Genomic DNA, 16,519 nt, shown 5'->3' with positions numbered 1-16,519 from the left:
CATATTATTAGCGTTGCTTTCTAAAAATATCAAGGCTTATAATATTCTCACAGTCCAACATTTCAAACTATGAAAAAAATATTACTGCTCTGAAGTTATGTTTGCTGCAATAAAGCTGCGGCCAATGTTTTGCCACTAATTTGAAGTTTTTTGAAGTTATTTTGGGAGTGACTGTAGTTATGAAAGGCAAATGGAATTACGAGCATCGATGTTACCAACTTGTATCCTTTCAGGATATGTTTTAGATGAACTTAAAATGGCTGAATACTTATTCCATATTTAGCTTTATTTTCTTGGGATTTGAAGTAAGAAGGGATAAGAAGTTAATTTACAATTATTGCGTAATAAACTTTGTGTGCAAATTGACTTTGAGCTGTTGTAAAACCAAAGAGCTAATGAGTCCCTGTTTCTGCTTAAGCTGTCAAGTCGCTTAAGCAGAAACAAAACAGATACCTTTGGAATTTAGCAAGCTGAACTTCATTTTTCAGAAATAGTAGAAATGTGCATCAGAAAAGACTCCTTAATCCATACCAAAGCTTTGGCCCAATTTTTTTTACTAATTCTATTTAGTATTAATTGTTGAGTGAAATGGTGTGGTGGCCGTGTTAGTCCACTTTCTAAGGTAGTATAAAGAAATAAAACAACGGAAATGAGGTGATACCTTTTTATTGGACTAACTCAATGCATTTTATGATACGCTTTCGAAGGTAACCCTTCTTCTTCAGATTAGAAAAAAGAAAATGTTGACAAATATCAGTATATATAAGGAAAACATGAAAGTATTTCAAGGATATATGCTAGATGTAATTTACTTAGATTTCAGCAAAGCCTTTGACACGGTTCCTCATAGGAGGCTCTTGAACAAACTTGAAGGGCTGTCATTAGGACTCAAAGTGGAGAACTGGATTAGAAACTGGCAACTAAAAATTCAGTGCAAAGAAATGCAGAGTAATGCATTTGGGGATTAATAATTGAAAGTAGCTGTATATGCTGGGAGGTGAGAGGGACTTTAGGGTGATAGTGTCTGAAGATCTAAAGGTGAAAAAACAGTGCGACAAGGTGGTGGCTGCTGACAGAAGGATGCTGGGCTGTATAGAGAACTAACACAATAAACTCCTCAACGTTTGCCAAAAGGTGCTTATAAAGATACAAAAAAGGCAATGATGTCAATAAGGATTCTATGAGTGAGTACGTCAGTCAATCACCGCTACCAAACCATACAATACTAACAATAAATATCAATTTAGAGATAGGGGCGCTCTCAGTGTGAGGTTTTTAGCGACGGGAGAAAACTCCAGCGCTTCCACATACAAAGACGAAGGTGAATCACCCCTGCCTGCACACCATCATCGGGCGCCCCTTGTGTGCAAAATCAACTGTGCTGAATCAATATCAATAAATGAATCACAAACTGTGAACTAATGAAAGAGTGAAAAAACTGAAAACATATTCATAAAGTCCTCCCCAGCCTAATCCCCAAGATGCATAATGAAACCATAGCCAACTTAGCTTTAAGATGAGCCAAATGATAATGAAGTCAATAAAAATTGAAGGAGATCAGAATAGTCATTAGATCAACCGTGCCCGGTTTCGGGTGAAACCCTTCATCAGGGCTGTATAGAGAGGCATAATCAGTAGAAGAACGAAGGTGTTTATGCCCCTGTACAGGTTATTGGTGAGGCCCCACTTGGAGTATTGTGTTCAGTTTTGGAGACCATATCTGGCGAAGGACACAAAAAGGCTTGAAGCGGTCCAGAGGAAGGCAACGAAAATGATAGGAGGCTTGCGCCAAAAGACATATGAGGAGAAACTTGAAGCCCTGAATATGTATACCTTAGAGGAAAGGAGCGACAGGGGAGATATGATTCAGATGTTCAAATACTTGAAAGGTATTAACGTAGAACAAAATCTTTTCCAGAGAAAGGAAAATGGTAAAACCAGAGGGCATAATTTGAGGTTGAGGGGGTGGTAGACTCAAGAGCAAAGTAAGGAAATTCTTCGTTATGGAGAGGGTGGTGGATGCCTGGAATGCGCTCCCGAGAGAGGTGATGGAGATGAAAACGGTGACGGAGTTCAAAAAAGTGTGGGATGAACACAGAGGATCTAGAATCAGAAAATAATAGTAAATATTTAAGAACTAAGGCCAGTACTCGGCAGACTTGCATGGTCTGTATCTGTATATGGCTGTTTGGTGGAGGATGGGTTGGGGAGGGCTTCAGTGGCTGGGAGGGTATAGATGGACTGGAGTGAGCTTTGACGGAGACTTCAGTAGTTAGAACCTAAGAACAGTACCAGGCAGAGCTTTGGATTCTTGCCCAGAAATAGCTAAGAAGAAGAAGAAAAAACAACAACAAATTTTTAGATTGAATCAGGTTGGGCAGACTAGATGGACCATTCGGGTCTTGATCTGCCATCATCTACTATGTTAATATGTATGTTTTAAGGATAGGAAGAAGGAGGGGTGGGCAGGGGGCAGAATGTTGGCAGATCAGTTTTAAATGCCTTTATAGTGGGAAAGAAAGCCCAGATCTCTGTTAAGTCCTGTCTGATAGGTGTCAAAATACCTTATCATTTTGATTTCAAAGGTTTTAGGTTCTTGGATTGTTTTAAAGTTCCCTTTTACTGTTCTCACCGTAAAATCACTGGTGCAGTGGTCAGTTTTTTTCAAAGTGCTGGCCAGATTTTGCAACTGTCAGACGAACGGAGTTGGACAGATTTTGCAACTGTCAGATGAATGGAGTAGCGCTAGCAGCGTGTCTTGGTTTAAGACTCACCTCAGCTCTGAAGAAGGAAAATGAAACGAATGTTCGTTGGATGAGGTGTTGTTGCAACTACTAAGCTAAAGCTAAGTACTAACTTATTATGAGAGTCATTTCATAAATAATGCACACTAATTTTTTTTAATTTACATGTTTGGGTTTTTTTTCAAGTATTTCTTTATAATCCTTCAATATAGTCTCCCTGCTTTGCAATGACCGAGTCCCAATGTCTGGGAAGCTTCATTATTCTATCCAAGACACCGTTTTGTTCAGTTGCCGAATGGCTCGGGTACTGGCAAAATGATGTCCACGCATAGGTTGTTTCAACTTTGGAAAAAGGTTGAAGTCTGGTGAACTCATGTCTGGACTGTAGGGAGCATGAGGTAACACTTCTCAGCCGTATTTGTATAGTTTTTCAATGACTAGTGGAGCACTCCATCTTCCCCACAACCCAAAAAATTTCGATGAGCTCAATCATAAGTCAAACAAATGATGATTTTTGCTTATGATCATGAAGGCATCATCATCACAGACAAAGTTCCATGTGAAAGAATTATCACAGCAGTGTATTATCGTGATTTTATTTGCATAAAATGCACAGAAAAATGCACAAAACTCGACCTCAGTTGCTCTTGGTTGGGCCACTCATTCTTCACGACAACGCTTGCCCGCACATAGGGAATGTCATCATTCAAAAACTACATGAATACGACTGGGAGGTGTTACCTTATGCTCCCTACAGTCCAGACATGAGTCCACCAGACTTCGACCTTTTTCCAAAGTTGAAACAACCTATGCGTGGACATTGTTTTGCATCTCTGGAAGAGCTTTCTTCTGCCGGTACCTGAGCCATTTGGCAACTGAACAAAAAAAGTGCTTTGGATAGAATAATGAAGCTTCCCGGACATTGGGACTCGGTCATTGCAAAGCAGTGAAGGATTGTAAAGAAATACTTGAAAAAAAAATAAAACATGTAAATTAAAAATAATAGTGTGCATTATTTATGAAATGACCCTCGTATTATGGCATGATTACAAAACAAAAATATTTAAAACGAAGAAAAATTGAAAACACATGGGTGTGCTATTAAAAAAGAAAAAAGTAAGACAAAAATTCTGTTTACTTCAGTGTTTGGATCTATGACGATTCTAGCCAGCTGAAGTTACACTACTTTGCTGGCATTCTGAGGACCCAGCGGAAGTTTAGCCTACAGTTGCACTGATATTTTAGAAGGTGGAATTGCTTGTATTGATTGAGTTTGTGGTATAGGTTTAGTCAACTTTAAGTTAATGAGTATAGTTTCTTGTTAAACAAAATGGCACATAGGCCAACAGAGGTGATAGCCCAGCTGGTATTGCAATTCTTAATATAATGTCTTTGTAGGTTAATTCTAGTCTTTAGCATTTGGCTTGTTTCACCAATGTAACATGCCTCTTTGCACTGTTTGCACTGAATGATGTATAGCACATTATAAGATGAATATGTGAAGAGTTCCTTTATGCTGAATGTGTTTCCCATATGAGTGACTGTGGGATCCTTTGAGATGAAATCACACAGTTTGCAGTTTCCTACACCGCAAGGATGTGTGCCATTCTCTTCTTCATGGATTTGTGTGGGGAGCTTGCTTTTTACCAATTTTTGTTTCAAATTAGGTGGCTGATAGAAGTCCAGAGAAAACACTGTTTGCACTGAATGATGTATAGCACATTATAAGATGAACATGTGAAGAGTTCCTTTATGCTGAATGTGTTTCCCATATGAGTGACTGTGGGATCCTTTGAGATGAAATCACACAGTTTGCAGTTTCCTACACCGCAAGGATATGTGCCATTCTCTTCTTCATGGATTTGTGTGGGGAGCTTGCTTTTTACCAATTTTTGTTTCAAATTAGGTGGCTGATAGAAGTCCAGAGAAAACAAAAAAAAAACTCTGTGGAGTGACGATGTTCCTAAATGGACTTTATTTGAAAGTGTCAAAGTTCCAAAGGTACACAAAAATCATCCACATAAAATAATTTCATCCACATAAAAATAAATTCATCCACATAAATTCATCCACATAAAAGCCTTAAAGGACCTAGTCCACTAGGGATACAGATGGATTAAATAGGGACTGCTGGATGTTAATTTTAATGTAGAACTTACTAATGGAAAGTATGTAATTTTTTTTAAAAAAAAGTTTGTTTGTATTAAGTATTAAGTAAAATATCTTTATTGGTAATCCAGTTTTATAAAGTACTGAGCCACCATACAAAGAAAACACCACTGATATTTTAATTTACATGGTTATAACTGACTCTATAGTCAGTGATTTTGCAATATCTTGTACAAACAGAATAAGAACATCTCACTGTATTATTACATAGTTGTTAAATACAGTTAAAGTTTAAATATAAAAATGCATACAAAATACATGTACAATAGTGTTGTTATTACATTATAAAAATAAGACTGAACAATATAAAGTTTAGGAGTGAACCTTCTTACCAATTTTTATTACTGATTTATTCAGGTTCATTACAAACACTAGAACATTATCATAAGCATTTAGAAAGTATGCAAATCAATAAAAAAATGATTTTAATCCATCAGTCAGTCATAGCATCATATCAGTCAAACTTTTTACTCATCCTTTAAGTCACAGAAATAAAATTCTATTGATATGAACATCTGTTACTACAGAAAGTGACATGCCCCAAGGATGGCGTTTGCTCCTAAAATCATGGATATTTAACCCTTCATTCACTGGGCTATATGTACTGACAATTTCTATCACTTATTGGTTTGCATTAAAGGATTGTTTGAGATGGGGGCTCAAGAGGTGAGGATAACATGATACAGAAACGTAGAAAATTATATTTTTAACCACTAATCCATTGTTACATGTACAAATGACACGATAATATGTCAACTTTCATTTTGGAAACAAGATATACTTTTCATGCTGATGATAACATGGCTATTGAAACCTGAATTTTTAGCTAATCATAATAGGTTTTATCTAGCCTAGCTATCACTAGTTTTCTACAAGTCAACTTGGTTAAATTGGAACCTCCTTTCATGGTTTTCTGCATAGAGAAATAAAACATTTCATTGAAGTTGCCTGGATTTATATTTTATTCCAAGAAAAACTGTAGAGAAAAACTAATCACAGTCTGACCAGTATGAAAGGACATGGAGTGGCTTATTGTATATAGTAATGCTTAGGAAGATTTTATATCATCCAGGATTCCCTCAAAAGCTTATACAAGCCAATGTACTATAGGCAAATTTTTGTACAAATGGGATTTTGGATTGAAAAAAAAAAAAGAAATGTTCCAAAAGCCTCAGAATTTCCCAAGTTCAGAGATTTTGTGCATTTGTTTTTGCTTAAACTCTTATTAGAAAGCAAAAGTCAGACAATAAAGAATCCTCATAATTGTAATAAGCTAATATGAAATTTAAGAAAAATGCCCTTTTATGAAAAAAATTGCATGGTAAATAAAATACAGCTTCTGTGCAGAGAACATAATTTCCTTTCAAAGATATTTAAACACCGAGGTACAATACAGTCCTGTACATGCACAAATTTAGCTATAGTGTATCAATTAAATCCTTACTAGAATGATGTCTTTATTACCACAGTACACTTTCTCATTTCAGACCTACATATAAACTTTGAGTAAACTTGAAGATAAAAATATTCTGCTTAAAAGTAAAGCTTTGGGATTGCATTGTCAAGGAGGATATTCTAATAAAGTTTTAAGCTAAATAGTGTAGCAGCAGGAGTTTTGTTTAATTTGCTCTACTGAAGTTTTAACTTACTATTTCTACAAAAAATTGTATATTGCTCCAGGCAATACCTCGGTTGCTCCACAGACATAAAAATGGGTCCTGCCCTCAGCTCCATGATCTGGTTTTACTCATACACCTTAAATCAGGGATCTCAAAGTCCCTCCTTGAGGGCCGCAATCCAGTCGGGTTTTCAGGATTTCCCCAATGAATATGCATTGAAAGCAGTGCATGCACATAGATCTCATGCATATGCATTGGGAAAATCCTGAAAATCCAACAGGATTGCGGTCCTCGAGGAGGGACTTTGAGACCCCTGCCTTAAATGCATTAACCGCCCCTCCCCCTTTTTTACAAAGCCACCCTAGCAACTGCTGTTGTAACTGCCCTGAAGCCCACAGAGATTTAAAGGGCTTTGGGGCTTTTGCCGCATGGCAGTCGCTAGTGTGGCTTTATAAAATAGGGGGTAAGTACTGAAGCATGTTTGGACTACCATTATACTATATAAGAAGAACATAAGAAAAAACAACTTTCAAAGTATGGTGAGAAACAATTGTTTCTTATTTATTTTATTTTTTTTAAAATCAAGCTTGATCACTTGTTTACAAGAGCAGGGCCAGATTTAAGATTTCAACATTCATAGGCTGGACCAGAGAGTGAGGACAGGAATCTTCCCTTTGTGCTTAGAGAATCAAGAAAGACTCCCTGGAAACTTGAAAGCAAGGATAGAGGTGTTAGATCAGGATGCCATTATGGTGCCTCCTGGGAGTAATACTGGCTGATGGCCTTTAAGTGAGTAATAGAAGGCTCCTTTTAGGCCTGAGTATTTGGCGCCTTCAGTAATTAACAGTCTAGGATGTTGCCTGCAAGGGGGTACAGAAAAGTTCTCAGGCCAGCCAACCAACTTCCTAAATTCTGAGTATTATTCTATCACTGTAGCTGAAAAGAGTGTTATCTTATTTTAAGTGCCAATGTGCAGAAACTTTCTATGTTTTGACATTGTTTCAGATTGACCACATCCACGTCATTCCTCTGCTTGTTTGGGCTGAAAACTTTTCAGCACCTCCTTGTATGTTGTCTGTGTCGAAATCCAGGCCAGTACAACAGGTAATAGTGGAGTTCTAGTAGCCTTATTGTTCCTAGAGACTAATAGGTAGAGATAATTTTAAAATGTCCAAGATACAGTAAGATATGGCACATGAGCTTCTGCAGAAAGGACTTCTACAATTTTGAAAAGATGGATTTGAAAGGTAATGCAACGCAACATCTTTTTGATATTGATCTGTGAAACAGCTATCATAACCTTTTAAGGCCACAAATACCAACAGAACACATTCATTTATATCTCATCTCCAATATTGTTTTCCTCTATATGGAGATCAGAAGTGAGAGTTCCACATTGGTATTTTAGGAAAGAATCTGCTGACAGAGAACCTTTTCTAAGTTACCTGCAGGAATGCACATGTGTTTGCTGACTTGTATCCCAGAAATAGCCATTCTGCAAATATACATGTTGAAATAATGGACAGCATTAACCTGGCAGCTGCCATGTGGAAGTGTCAACCCTTCCACATAGAAGTGGTGAATTTGCAGCTTCTACTTGTAACTTCCCTGTGTTACCAATGTATACATGTAAATGCTGCCAGCTGAGGCTGGAATGTTATTTCAGAGGTAGACATACACTAATGGGATTAAGAAGAATAACTCACTTAATCCTTTGTGTAAAGCCCTGGTTGAAACAAGCCCTTTTTTTTTTTTTTTTTTTTTTTAAAAACCCCTATATGTGCTTTTGGGCAAATGGAAAAGCTAAATGGAAAATTTCCCCCATATACCCTTTGTGAAATGGGGAATACACATGTAGATTTTAGTCCTGCCAGGACTATGTAGTGTGAGGTCTCCACGTATAAATACCATCTTTTGGACAGGTGTAAATGCTGGTATTTCCATGTGGAAATTATGAATAAGGCTTCTAAAAAGAAGCTCATCTTTCCTAATATGTTTGAGGTCTTTTGTTTAGCAAAGCATAACTGAGATTATACATCAACACTATTTTTTCTTTATTTAAAAGTAAATTGAATTTTTCCATCAATCTCTTGTAAAAGAACAGAATGTTTTTAAAGTGTGTTCAGCAGAGTTACAATAACCCCTTTAATTAATACCATGCTTGAGCAATAGTATTACATCCTGATTAAAAGAATAAGAGCAATTGTTTTCTTTCAATCTCTTCTATAAAAGAAAGTTTGTGTTTTTGAAAATATGTTAAAAAGTATTTTGTTAAAAGGCTTTCTTAGGTAAACTAAAATCTTTATATACATTCTCAATGTTATAATAATTTGAAGCCATTGATTTTCATTTATGGGTGGTAGTTTTAAGTGTAAACCCCACATGTTTTAAGTGCTTTAGCAACATGATTTTAGTTCTATTATACTACTTCTCCTATGTGCTATTACCATTTTGTAAACTGATAAAAACAAACCCGCTGGTATAAATGTTATAGGGCTCCTTTAACGAAGGCACGTTAGGGCCTTAATGCGCGGAGTAGCGCATGCTAAAATGCCACGCACGCTAGCTGCTACCGCCTCCTCTTGAACAGGCGGTAGTTTTTCAGCTAGCGCACGCTAATCCGGTGCATGCGCTAAAAATGCTAGCGCACCTTCGTAAAAAGGAGCCCATAGTGAATGGACTCCAGGGAAGTATTTTTGCTTAAGACATCTGTACGAACATAGGTATCTTGTTAGAAGTCTTATTGCCTTGATTAAGAAGAGCAGTTTAAAGTAGATCAAAGTAGAAAAGAAAGCTGAAATAAACTTGAAAAGGATCCATCTTCTTTCTATTCTATGATGAGCTATCTTTGTTACTTGAGTGGAAATTGTCATATCCAGGATCATTCGCTTTGAAATTTAGGCAGGAATGCTTTTCTTCCAAGGATAGCATATCTTTAGACTGGCACCAGCAGCACAGACAGGACTGTTTCAGATAAAGACATATATAAAAAAGAATTATTTCATGGGTCTGAAGTACAGAAATTTGACAGATTTACATGTGAAGAAATGTCCAAAACCATTTGAAGTAAGGGTTCCTTTTACTAAGGTGTGCTAGCGTTTATAGTGCACGCTAACCCTGTGCTATGTGGCTAGAACTTAACGCCAGCTCAATGCTGGCGTTAGCGTCTAGCGCGGGGCATTGTAGCACGCACTATTCCACGCGTTAATGCCCTTACGCACCTTAGTACAAGGAGCCCCAAGAGCTTTGTTTTTTTTTACATCCCTATAATTGACATCACATACTAATCAAAAAAAGTGAAATTGGAGATCTAGGTTTCCAAGTTTTATTTACATTTGATATACCACATTAGGAATCACATCTATGCATATTGAAATAAAATCACATCTATACATATTAAAATAAAATTTTAAAAATCTAATAGAAATTAAAAATACAATCTATAATAGGATAGAAAGAAAGAAAGAAAGAGTTTCAAATGTTATATAATAGAGTCTTGATTATCTAGCATAAACAGGACCGGCCCATTTTTGGATATTTTAAAAGTCAGATAACATGGAACACATTTTACGAAGCCGCGTTAGCGGTTTAACGCACGTATTAGTGCGTGCTAATTTGCCAGCCACACTAGCCGCTACCACCTCCTCTTGAGCAGGCGGTAGTTTTTCAGCTAGCGCGGGGGTTAGCGCGCGCTAAAAAGTTGCGTGCGAAGGAACCCAGTGTTTACTTTCAGACTTTACACAAGTTAAAATGCTAATTTCCAATAACAATGAAACACTAAATACAACTTCTTACCTTGAAGCAGTTTTTGAACCTCGTGCTGACCATGTACAATGCTATTGGGTTAATGCAGGAATTTAGGGAAGCCATGTTGATACCAATGTAACCCATGACCAAAAAAACACTAAAATGCATGAAAACAAAATATAACAAACTGTCAGCTCACTTATTGGTCACCTCACAGTTTCCAAATTTATTGACATAGTCAACGTTTTTCTGAGGGGGAAGAAGGGTTGAGAATCATGTTTCAATATTTACTACTTAGGGCTGGATTAGTCAGAGTATGGGGAGATAATATTTACCTCCTCTTTTACTAAGGTGCGGTAGCCGTTTTAGCGCATGCTAAAAATTAGTGTGGCTAAATGCTAATGTGTCCATAGGATATAATGGATGCGTTAGCATTTAGCACGCACTAAAAAGGCTACTGCGTCTTAATAAAAGGACCCCTTAGTGTGGGTCAGGCCTTTTTATATCTCATGATTTTCAAACAAGCTACTCAATGTTATTCTTACCTTAGAAGTTCACATCTGTTTGGGTCCTTTTCATCATAAATAGTGAGTTTCAAAATCCTGGTGAGATGGAGGGGAAACCAGCAGATAGCAAATACCAACACAAGGCAGAAAACTGTCTTCGCCACTTCACGTCTCTAGAAAAATAGATTGGAGACCCAGATAATTAGTCATGAATTTCCTCTGCCAAATGAGAAAACTATCCTGCCTTTGGAGCTGGTCAGATTCCATGCTCAGATTTCAGAAACCAATGATCCCAGTTTCAAGCTCTACTTCACTTCCTGAGATACTCCATTTTCACAAAACAATGTCAATTGAAACTCTTGTGAAACTATCATTAATACTAGCTCCTGTGTATAGCTAGATATAGGATGGGGCAGTGGCGTAGCCACAGATAGACCAGGGTGGGCTGGGGCCCACCCAGTTTGCGCTAAGGCCCACCCAAAATTTCATCTCCTTTAGTGTGGCTGGCAGGGATTCCCAAACCCACCAGTCAAGGACCTCCTCCTCACTGAAAGAATTTATTCTGTATGTTGGGTGGCCACTGGCACTGTGCTGGAGCCTCCACTGGTCCCAGCTGCAGGCTACTTCCCCCCTTGTGCATGCTCAGTTTTCATGCTTGCAGAGAATTCAGCATATGCACTCGGAGGCTGGTGGCAGTGGCTCCAGGACAATGGTGGCGGCCTCCCAACATGAAATTTTTGGACCACCCACTTTGCTCTCAGACTCATCCTAAATCAGCTGCTTTGCTACGCTGCTAGGATGGGGTAAGCAAGGTAATTCCTCAAGTGCCATGCATGGGGTTACTACCAAAAACTCCAGAGGATTTGGCACAGAAAAAGGATGACATAATGAGAACACATGTAAATTATAAGAAAAAATTTGCCCCACCAATCTTCTGTCTGTCATTCCCAACCTTTCCTGTCTTACCTTTCTTCCAACACTTCTAAACTGCCACTACTTCCATTACAAAAAAAGTAACAAAGGACTTTGCAAGAGTTTCCTTTGCCTTTAAGGGAGGGGACTAGGGGAGAGAGGGGGCTTCGCTATTGACATTCCCAGAGGCGCCAGAAGGAGAAGAGATATCAACAACATCAACACATGAACTAGAGGAAGACATATTTTCCTGGTCTATTTGGATACATTGCAGTGTCCACACTTTTATTGTTCAATAAAATCTAGGCACACAGAGTAAAACACCAAAATGTTCTACAAATCATTAAAAATGATTCTTGTGACCCCATTATATACACAGTTGATTCTGGTCCCAATCCTTATATTTTTTTAAACCTTCTTTATGTGTATCCATAGAGAAACATACAATAATGTTTAAAAAGAGTTGCCTATGAGTTACCCTGATGCAGCAGGCGAGATTAAAACACTGCAAAACCCTGTCAGTGTCAGTTACAGTGTGGTAGCGGATTACAGCACAGCAGCGATATTTCTATGAATAGCAGATGGCAGATAAGTAGTTTGGCTTATATGAACTGTTAAGAAGATAAAATGAAGTTTGCTGGTTTGAATTTTTGTGACCTCCTGAGGCTACCAAAACAACTTTTGTGAGCGTTGCTTTGACTGTATGCAGGTGGAAATTTTTCAAGAACACGCAAGCACACACTGAGGGGTCCTTTTACTGAGGCGCGCTAGCCATTTTCACACACGCTAAACGCTAACGCGTCCATAGACTATAATGGACATGTTAGCGTTTAGCGCACACTAATATTTAGTGCATGCTAAAATGGCTAGCGTGCCTTAGTAAAAGGACCCCTAAGTCTAGACAAAATATAGTACAAGATATTAAAAACTAAGCAAAAAAGTAAAAAATTAAAAAATTAGTTAATGAACAGGATAGGCTGGGGGAATTTGCCTATATTTGATTGGGAGCAAGTGAATTTATCACGTTTGAAACCCAGTTGGGTTAATAGCTCCATAATCTGAAGCTTATTCACCCCTTTAAGTAATATTGTTTAGACTCTGTGGAGTATTTAAATATAAATATATAAATAAGAGATATAGGAAAGGAATAATGAAGGTAGGTCTCAGTAGTTCATGATTCCATAGCGGGGGTGGGTGTGGGGGGTTCTTTACTATGGAGTTCCTTCTCTATACCAGTTCCTGTAAACCATGCCGAGCTCAACGATTGTGGAGATGATGTGGCATACAAACTTAAGGTTTCATTTATATTATTTTTATGTATATGCATATTTGTTTATGGTGTGTATGTGTCTAATGATTTTTGGAAAAAAAAACAACAAAGGTGACCAATGATGTTCAGTCTCTTTTTATTGTGATTGACTCGACACGATCGTGTTTTGGCCCACAAGGGACCTGCCTCAGGAGTCTTGTAGTTAAGTCGTGATAGGCAAAATCACATTGCTCTTTTACTCATCATGGAAAGTACTACTCCGTATAAAACCTGCATATGGGGCTGAACTGCTGGCTTGAAGAACCAACGTATGCTGCTGTCCATGTCTTCAAGCCAGCAGTTCAGCCGCATATGCAGGTTTTATACGGAGCAGTACTTTCCATGATGAGTAAAAGAGCATTTTGATTTTGTCTATCACGACTTAACTACAAGACTTCTGAGGCAGGCCCCTTGTGGGCTGAAACACAATCGTATCGAGTCAATCACAATAAAAAGAGACTGAACACCATTGGTCATCTTTATTGTTGTTTTTTGCTATTCATGGTTGTGAAGGCAGATTCTCCTGTTCGTATTCTAATGATTTTTGGAACATGAGGATTGGGGATATTTTTTACTTTGAATACATTTGTGGCTTTCAGATGAGTGCATCACAGACAATGCATCGCTTTAGTTTTGGGTGGAGCTGCTTGTTTCATACCTGTTTAAGATGGTCCGTTAAGGCAATCTGCATTCCGCTTTTCTTCTTCAGCATCTCGCAGGTCATAAGAGTATAGAAAAGTCCAGTAACAACCAGTGGCAAACAGAAATAAAAACTGAACAACCACCAGTCTTTTGTTTCTTTGTACAGCTAGAAAACATATAAGAATTGAGAAATTCAGGGAAAGTATTACCTCTCAAAAATAATATTTTACAATAATGAGGTATTTTGCTATTTTTAATTCATCTACTTCTTTTCAATATCAACTTATAGGGGAACAGAGCCAATAGCACGTGAGCCCCAACTGTAACCCAATATGTAGGCGGTAAGGGCTCACGCATTAAGAATGTACTAATTAGTTAGCATGTGGCAATGTAGCAAAATGCGCTCGCTCTCTGCCCCCAGATCCACCCGCAGTGCTATAAAATAACACTGACTTTTACAAAGCTGCGGTAGAAGTCTCTACTATGGGCCAGTGAGGTAAGTGCTCCGATGCTCATAGAATTCCTCTGAGTGTCAGAGCATTTACCTCGCCGGCACACGGTAGAAACCTCTAACGCGCCTTTGTAAAAGGAGCCTTAAATGTTATTTTTTTAAGCATGAGGGTAGTGAGCGCACATCCAAAAATTACCACAGGAAGCCTCAGCATGCCCCATATTAAGCCATTTACCGCAGCTTGGTTAAAGGGCCCTAATTCTTCTCGTAATGTTTAAAACCGTATAATAAATCTATACAACCTCCCCATTTAATATATACAAAATATATACAAGCCAGATCTTTGCAGCAATATCTTAATCAATAGCTGTGAGACTGAATTCACCTACCCAGAATTTGTTGTTGCAAAGGGGCTCCTAATTATATTAACATTTGAAAGTCCAGTAATCGTAAAGTATAAAAAGTACATCACTCTTCATAAGATCAAACCTAATACAAAGTGCATGGTCTTCATTTCAAAAAATATGAAGTAAACTGAGAGATGAAGGAGTTTATTTTAGAAGGCTTGGAATGGAGGCGTGGCCTAGTGGTTAGGGCTGCAGCCTCAGTACTAGAGAATGACACGGGGAGAGATCCCCGCAGTGAGCCGCGGGGAGCCTGCGGTTTAGCTGCGGGCTTCAGAGACTCTTTACTCAAATCGCCGCAGACACGGGGAAAAAAGTTTTCACCGCCCGCAGGCGCAGGTGAAAAGATTTGTCCCCGCAGGCCAATGTACCCCCTTCAAAGAACCGCTATTTACCGTATCTTCACCGTGAATCTTTGGTCTTGACCGGGTGTCATTTTTTTTTCCGGCGGCCATGTTTGTCTTCGCGTGGTCTGTCTCCTCAACCCGACTTGCACGTTGCCGCATTGACTCCGCCCCCTAAGAAGAGGACCAATCGCTACTGCCACACCTGTAATTAAACCTCCTTCGCGGCTTTCTCCTCCCTCTGACGCGTCACTGATGACGCTACTGTTGGGAGGTTTGCTGCTTTCGCTGGGAAAGTCGGAAAGGTTCACTTGGGGGGGGGAGATAGGAGGATCAGCGGGGGTTCGGCTGGGAGGAGGTTCGGGGGTTCGGTCTGCCTCGGTGCTCCAAGGCCTGGCGCCATTACCTTTTTCGCCCCTCCCGCCCCCCCCCCCCCTTGGTACGCTACTGCTCTCCAGCTTTCCTTAGTTTGCCGGTTTTCTTTTTCGGCCTTGTTCTCTGCCGGGTCCTGCCTACTTCCTGTTTTCATGAAGACAGGACCCGACAGAGAGGAAGGCCTGAAGCGGGCAACAGAAGTGAATTGTGAATGCTGCTGCTGCCCGATGAAGTTCAGGACATCGAGGAAGGAGCAGGGTGAAATTGGCTGCTGGCTTGGGGGTGAGGGTAGGGAAAGAATCGTGGAAGTGGAGAAATTGGCACGATGGCACGAAAGAAAGAGGGGGACCAAGGGGGGAGAGAAAGAAAGGCAGAAAGAAAGAGGGGGTCAAGAGGGAGAGAAAGAAAGGCAGAAAGAAAGAGGGGAGCCAGGGGGAGAGAGAAAGAAAGAGGGGGGCAGGAGAAGAAAGAAGAAGGATCAGAAGAAGGACCAGAGACTCATGAAATCACCAGACAAAAAGGTAGGAAAAATGATTTTATTTTCAATTTAGTGATCAAAATGTGTCAGTTTGAGGCTTTTATGCATGCTGCAGTGACGGTGACGGGGCGGTGAATGTGATGGCAGTGGCGGTGACGGGGCGGTGAATGGAATGGATGGCAGTGGCGGTGACGGGGCGGTGAAGGGAATGGCGGTGACAGGGCGGTGCAGAGGATGGTGAGACGGGGACGGGGCGGTGATGGGGACCAATTTTTTCACCGTGTCATTCTCTACTCAGTACCCTGAGGTTGCAGATTCAAGCCCAGCACACCCCAGGTACATTAGTCAGCTTGTAAGCCCACCAGGACAGATAGGGAGAAATACTTGAATGCCTGAATGTAAACTACTTAGGGCATAAGTGGTCTATAAATAATAACATAAATAAATAATGTGTTTACCCAGGGCTTTTTTAACTATTATACATGACAGTTGCCTAACTTAGCAGCTTCTTGAGGGCAGCTAAGAGTAACTGTAGTCAAAGTAAAATACGAGAGTAAGAGGTAAAGACAGTCATAGAATTCAAAGGATCATCAACACTAGGGAAATTGTCCTCATGTGGGATGATCATGGCTATATAGAATTATCAAAATTATGGGCATAAAAGTTAATTGGAGTGGAGATATAAAGTTGAAGGTTCAACCCATTACCCCTGTATCGGTGGGGGCATACTGAGACTTTAGCACATTGCTTTTTATCTTCAGGCCTTGCATTGGCTCCTGCTACGGTAGAGTATTACTTTTAAGATCATTTTGTTTATAC

General features: G+C 39.3%; 1 protein-coding gene across 1 annotated transcript in view; it reads right to left on the bottom strand.

Annotated features, from left to right (window-relative positions):
- Nucleotides 1-8,255: 8,255 nt before the first annotated feature.
- EDNRB (endothelin receptor type B) overlaps nt 8,256-16,519 on the bottom strand; it is an 80,686-nt gene continuing 72,422 nt past the window's right edge. Inside the window, exons 5-8 of the mRNA XM_033949416.1 lie at nt 13,665-13,814; nt 10,825-10,958; nt 10,328-10,436; nt 8,256-9,496 (exon numbers count right to left, since the gene is read on the bottom strand). Of these exons, the coding sequence (XP_033805307.1) occupies nt 9,365-9,496; nt 10,328-10,436; nt 10,825-10,958; nt 13,665-13,814 (525 nt within the window). The 3' untranslated portion in view covers nt 8,256-9,364. The remainder of the gene's footprint in view (nt 9,497-10,327; nt 10,437-10,824; nt 10,959-13,664; nt 13,815-16,519) is intronic.

This window comes from Geotrypetes seraphini, chromosome 6, assembly GCF_902459505.1.
Source record: "Geotrypetes seraphini chromosome 6, aGeoSer1.1, whole genome shotgun sequence".
Lineage (NCBI taxonomy): Eukaryota > Metazoa > Chordata > Amphibia > Gymnophiona > Dermophiidae > Geotrypetes > Geotrypetes seraphini.
Note: the sequence above shows the minus strand (reverse complement) of the source record. Positions and strands in the feature narration are given on the sequence as shown.